General features: G+C 39.8%; 1 protein-coding gene across 1 annotated transcript in view; it reads left to right on the top strand.

The window, feature by feature from the left end:
- The first annotated feature begins 3,549 nt into the window (after positions 1–3,549).
- Positions 3,550–6,367, top strand: part of LOC120404503 (cytosolic phospholipase A2 epsilon-like) — a 37,165-nt gene continuing 34,347 nt past the window's right edge. The window contains exons 1-2 of the mRNA XM_039537198.1: positions 3,550–3,585; positions 5,587–5,659. Of these exons, the coding sequence (XP_039393132.1) occupies positions 5,632–5,659 (28 nt within the window). The 5' untranslated portion in view covers positions 3,550–3,585; positions 5,587–5,631. The remainder of the gene's footprint in view (positions 3,586–5,586; positions 5,660–6,367) is intronic.

Here is a 6,367-nt window from a genome sequence, read left to right as displayed (position 1 = left end):
TTCCTTACTGCGTGGAGTGGTCACTCTGGTCATCAGTGATGGCAGACCCAGCCTGGACTTCTAGAGCTTGTTTCTGTGAGGTTGCAGTGTCAGAATCCCAGGAGACTATTTATAGCTCACCTCAGTAAGTGGAGATTTGGTCTTTGCCTCATGGAGAAGTGACTCTCATTGCTAGTGGCAAAATCTGCTGATAATATAGTAATTGTATCCTGGAATAATTCTGTGCTTTACTTCTTGGGTTTGAAGTATATATACAAGAGTGCAGTGAGGATTTAAACTGCAGAGTTCTCTCAAAAATGACTCTATAAGAATGGGTCAGTGGGGTTCCTTGTTTATTATCTATCAAATGATCCCAATCAGGAGTGCTCAGTGTACAAGTAAAAAAACCTGTTTATTTTAACTACCAGCCTGGGCTCTGTGTCAAGCAGGGTTCCATCCTCCATGCACTTCATCACCTTGTTAATGGATCCGTAGTCCAAATATTTCCTTTCATGACACCCCTACAATCCCATTGTCTTTAAATTATGACTTCTGTTTTCAAGGAACTTGCACAAGTGTAACTGATTTGAACTTAGTAAACATTTCTGTTGATTATCAGAGGGGTACCCGTGTTAGTCTGGATCTGTAAAAGCAGCAAAGAATCCTGTGGCACCTTATAGACTAACAGATGTTTTGGAGCATGAGCTTTCGTGGGTGAATACCCACTTCGTCGGATGCATGTAGTGACTACATGTATTCACCCACGAAAGCATGTATTCACCCACGAAAACTCATGCTCCAAAACGTCTGTTAGTCTATAAGGTGCCACAGGACTCTTTGCTCCTATTTCTGTTGATGATGCACAAGATGGACTAGGATCCAACTCTTTTTCTCTCAGGTGGGTTGGCTGTTCAGTGCTGATAGGAATAAAAAGCAGTTAAAACGTTATTTTTGTCACCGAAGTTGGCAGATGTCACTGTGGATACACAGGGTAGATCTGTACATAAGAAGATGCCATTTTTACACAGTTACCTTTTCAGAGAAGTGCCATACTTTAAAACTTGACTCTGAGGGCAACCTGCAGTTTTGCTTTAGTACAGATGATACTTAAATCGGATCAGTTGGCCGACATAAAACATATTTATTTGGTGGAAAGTTGTTGGTTGTGACCCAAAAGAATATGGCACTCATGCCAAAATGCAATATAATTAATAATTATCCAGCTACTTAAGGCACTGCACCCCATCAAAAGAATGTGAAGCATGCAGATTAGCACTGTATTGATGCACAGTCATCTGAATCATGGCAATGATTAGGTCAGTTTCTCTTTGCGTTTTTGAACCCATCAGAATGAGAAACTCGGAGCATGGGCCTATGCAGATCAGAGGTGAGGAAAAGTTTCACAAGAACTCTTGCAATCTGAAACCAGTGTAGTTTGCATAGCCCTGAAAAAGAGACAGGTCCTGATTCATCACTGTGTTACTCCAGTTTCATGCTGGGTAACTCCATTGAATTCTGTTGAATACAGTAGCGAATCAACCCCCTTAGGTGACATTTCAAAGGGAGAGAAATAAGTATGTTACAGCAGCAAATACAAGTGGAGGTGTTTTAAGTGCAGTTGACTTTGCTTGAGTTAGGGGGCATATAAAGGAAGAAAATGAAATCCTGCCTCCCAGGAAGCTCTGGTGCACTCTAATGGTTATTAGCTGCTATCTACCTGATGGTCAGAGCTGAGAACTGAGCCTGTGGTCTGCACTTGAAGGGCTCCAGATTTCACAGAATCAACATTTTATGTATTTTACTCTTCTATTTTAAAAACATTTTAAATAAGAAGCACATATCCTAGTTCTCTCTCTCTCTCTCTCTCTTTTTTTTTTTAAGAACTTGAAATATAGAAGAGAGGAAAAAAAATTTTGTCATTGTATTTGGCAGGCTATTTTGCTTTGGTATTTACCCTTTTCTCTTGATATAACACAAATGTTTCCCAAGTTTCATTTTATTTTTCACATAAGACTCTCCATATTTTCATAAGTCGTGACTTATTGGGATCTGAGATCGATTTCTCCTCTTTTTTTGCATGTTATATCAGTCTATTGTCTAAGGATTCTTTTGCCACTGTTAAACTGAGTGTAAGAACCCTATTTGGCCATTGTGTATGAAATATCTGACAGTACTGAGCAGTCAGGGTACGTTGACTAAATGTCATTAGGATAAAGACAATCATAATCGTAGTTGTCAGTAGGATATTCCAGAATTTCTGGGTTCATGGGGGACCCCAAAATACGTGGGCCTGAGCCTGGAGGCATCAGTTAGCAAAACACTCCTAGGACCTACTTGTACAACTCTTACATGAGCACTTATGCATGTGGGTGGTTCCATTGACTTCGGTGAGAAAAAATGTGTAAGTAAGCATTGCACAGTTAGGTTCATAGATGTTAATGGGACTTTTGCTTGAGGGATGACTGCATGAAGCATGACTGTATGATCAGGCCCTGTGTTTGTAACCTCATTTTTTAGCAATTCTGGCAGTAGTAATCATAGTGATTACACCGTGCTTCGTGTTTATGAGGTAATAAGCGATGTCCAAAATAGATACAGAGACTGAAAGCTGAGGTATTTGTAACCAGTGAACTCAGAGGCCTTTGGCCTCCAAACTTATTAGCCTATGATAGGGTTATTGTTGAGTTTAACAGGGAAGACGAAAAGTTGTTGGTTATTGATAAAGAGAAGAAGGATTGTCTATGGTTAGAGCATTAGCCTTTGACTTTGGAGACCTGCATTCAATTAACTGCTCCTCCACAGACTTCCTATGTGTCCATGGGCAAGTCACTTAGCAACTCTGTGCCTCAATTCCCCATCTGTAAAATGTACTAGTCAGTAAATACTTCCTTAGTAACTAGTACTTCCTTACCTCAAGTAATTTAGTTGAAAAATGTGGCAAAATTATTAACCCTGTACATTTTTTGCCCAATATTATTTGACCAGCTCACCTCAACTTTCTTATCCATCAACCAATCAGTGCCAATACTGAAGAATGCTGATGACAACAGAACACAGCCTTGCCAAACTCCTGTGGAGATAGAGAACCATGTTGTATGTCTGCCATTGACTCAAACGCAGCTTTCCATTCTATCAACGATACTACCTTCCCAGGGATGCTGAGTCACCTCATCAGATCCCACAAACTTGCTTGATGCTCTGAATCAAAGGCCTGATGGAAATCTAAAAAGTGCTGCATGGGGTTTATTAAACTCATCCATCTTCTCAGAAGCTGTCTCAAGGTACAGATCTGGTTGACCATGGAACAACCTGGTCTAAAGCCGCACTGAGTATCCCAGGCTTTGCTACCCAGTGCAATATCGACATTGAATGGCTGATGGATAAGCTTGAGGAAGGAGCTAACAGTGGCATTGTGGGCTGAATGTTGTTCTGCTTTGAGATCTCAAATATGCCATAGGTTGGCTCAGTTTGATGTATCGCTGCAGATGATGGCTGAACTAGTTAGGCAAAGAACAGCGCAAATTGGTCTGGTTAATTATTAAGCTGGATAAAAAGAAGTCACTGGTTATTACCATCAAGCAGCCTCCAGTTCCAGATTACAACCAGGTCAGTATTAACTTGTCCAGGCATGACACTGAGCAGGTGGCAACTGTCAAATATTTGAGCAATGTCACAATCAGTGCTTGGAGGATGCTTGAAAATGTGGCCACTTGAATAGCAACAGCTGCTGCCATGTTTCAGCCCCTTTAGAGGTCTCTGTGGGGATGCCATGTCATTAAACTTGCTAATAAGCTGTGGATTTATAGAACCACAGTTATGCCAATTGCAGTGTATGGCAGTGAAACAGGGGCACTGAGGAAGGCCGGAGAACAATGGATTCATGTTTTCGATTCTTGTTGTCTTCTTCAACTGCTCCATATCAAGTGGCAGGACAAGATCGGAAATGAGGATATTTGAAGCCTAACCCAGCAATTGCCTCCAACAGCAATGAATCAGTTTTGCTGGCTTTCTTTGTGTAGATATATTATTTAAATGGAAGACCAACAAATACAGAAGCCTATGTACCAAGGAATGTGGCTACATGGCAAATGATCACATGGATGTCAAAACTCCAATGGCACCACAAGATTGCCAGTGAAGGACATAAATAGAATATACAGCCAGACACCACCTGCAGCACCTTGCCAGAGATGGATCTGGGAGGAGCTCAATTTGCACAGAGGCTAGTCCCTTAGATATTTGACCAGCTCTGCTAGCAGAAAGTGATCTTGCCATGCCCCTTTTCATTTGCAGTTGTGAAAAATGTGGTATTTTGTCGAACAAGTCTGACTTTTTAAATTGTTTTCTGGCTCTGCTTATCCCTAACTATGAGTAGCCTGTTTCCCTTTACTATCTCACAGATGTATATGCTTATGTGAGTATTTCCTTGTACGCATTTTTTTCAGAGTATTTTCTTCCATGTTTTCCACATGTGCATTGGACTAGAATCAGTATCATGTAAATCAGAACATGAATAAATAAATAGTGTCCTGAATGTTTGGTATTAGTAATACCTTGTTCAGTGTTTCCCTAGGGCGTTCATGTTTGTTGATGTACTTGCAAATACTTTAACTTTTGGCATAAATAATAAGCTATTTGATGTACTTTTAAATTTGGCAGTTTGAACCCTGCATTGCATAGACCACTATGTCATTTGAACCATTTTAATTTGAGTTTGTAATGTTGCTACAAAAAGATTGAAAGTGTTCTTTCTGTGGCCATGAAGGACCTTGGATACAGCAAAACAGGTGCAGTTTTGCTGCACTGGGGTATGGATGGTAGGATTTCTGGAGCCCATGTAGGGTGTCTGTCTCCATGGTGCCACAAAATCTTGCTCTCTATGGATGAGTGTGCAGTGGAGTGGAGTTTGGGCAGGCTCAGGAAATGTAGAGCTAATTCACCTGCTGGGGCAAAGAGATTGCTCTAAATGATATAAGTTTCCTGGCAACTGCTCTGCTGCCAGAGAATTGCTAGGATGGATTGTGTTTCAGCGCTGCCTCTTCGTGCCTTCTTCTGCATTCTGTGCGCAGGAGTGGGGTGGGTGGACTATGCTGGCTTTACATACCTATGCTATTGGTATCCCAAGCTGTGTTCATATGACAACTGTGCTCGTTCTTTGAAACATCAGAGTGGCTCAAAGAGGAGAAACTGGGGCTAGGGTCTGTTCCATTACTTATATTGTGTTAATGTCCAAAGCTAATGAGGTTGGGTCCCCATTGTGCTAGGCCCTGTACAAATAGGTAAGATTTGTTTCACAGATGTAGAGACGGTATACAACTGAACATTTTTAGCTCTAGTAGATTTAAAAAAAACAGTTAAATATACTGAAAAAAATGGTGGTAAAATACACAGATTTTATTAGCACTTATTTCGGATGACCTATGTATCAGTAACTCGCTTATGCCTTTTCCTCTCTTGAGTAATATGGTTATTGCAAACTCAGGCCAATAAAGCCTTTGTACCATGCCATACCATCATGTGTCTCATTTCTCTATATTAGATGCGTGTCTATTGATGAATACACACCTTAATATGCATCTGTGTATCTTGTTAATCATTCTTCTGCAGGAAGAAGTAATTTCTATCAACTTGCTCCATGTAAAAATAATAGGAATGAGAAATCTCCGGAAGGCTGACTTGTGTGAGTATTTCTACTGTTCTTAGCTGTTTTTTATAGTTCTTGAAAGCAACGAGAGTATTTAATAAAAGTATTATTGTCATTGAGATGCACTCAAGCACTAAGAGCTCCCATAACACCCTGTTTATTATCAGAGTACAAGTACCCATATGGGTGTCCAAGTATAACTAGGATTTAAAAAGCATAAGGTACCTGACACACTACAGTCTATATGGACTACCATACTTATCGACTGTAATGTCAGATTTCAATCCTAAATGGAGTTACCATAGTCTGTACCTTGTACTACAGGATACCCACAGAAATGTCAGACTCCAGCATCTTGGAGCTAACTGGAGGAAAAAAGAGATAATCTTAGAGTAAATAATTCTAACATACAACAATTTTCTAGGGTGAAAGGAAAAGGAATAATCTTTATTGTATATCTGTGCTAGCATTGTATTTTGTTGCTGCAAACTTGCAAGAATTATTTTTTTGTGTGGTGTTAAAATAATATATTTTATTCTTGTTAGTCTTATGGATTGATATTTGTAACAAGGAGGACAATAGATTACCTAATAGGTTACAGGTTAAAAGGGTGAAATGATCCAGTGATTTTTAGGATTAAAAAAATCTCACTATGCCAGATTTTCTTTCAAATAATGATATCAGGACTCAGTTCCAATAAAATAGATGTGTATGAAAGAGTGAAGAATTGATTGACATACTTTT

Source organism: Mauremys reevesii, linkage group 4, assembly GCF_016161935.1.
Source record: "Mauremys reevesii isolate NIE-2019 linkage group 4, ASM1616193v1, whole genome shotgun sequence".
Lineage (NCBI taxonomy): Eukaryota > Metazoa > Chordata > Testudines > Geoemydidae > Mauremys > Mauremys reevesii.
This window is presented reverse-complemented; position numbering and strand designations above follow the sequence as displayed.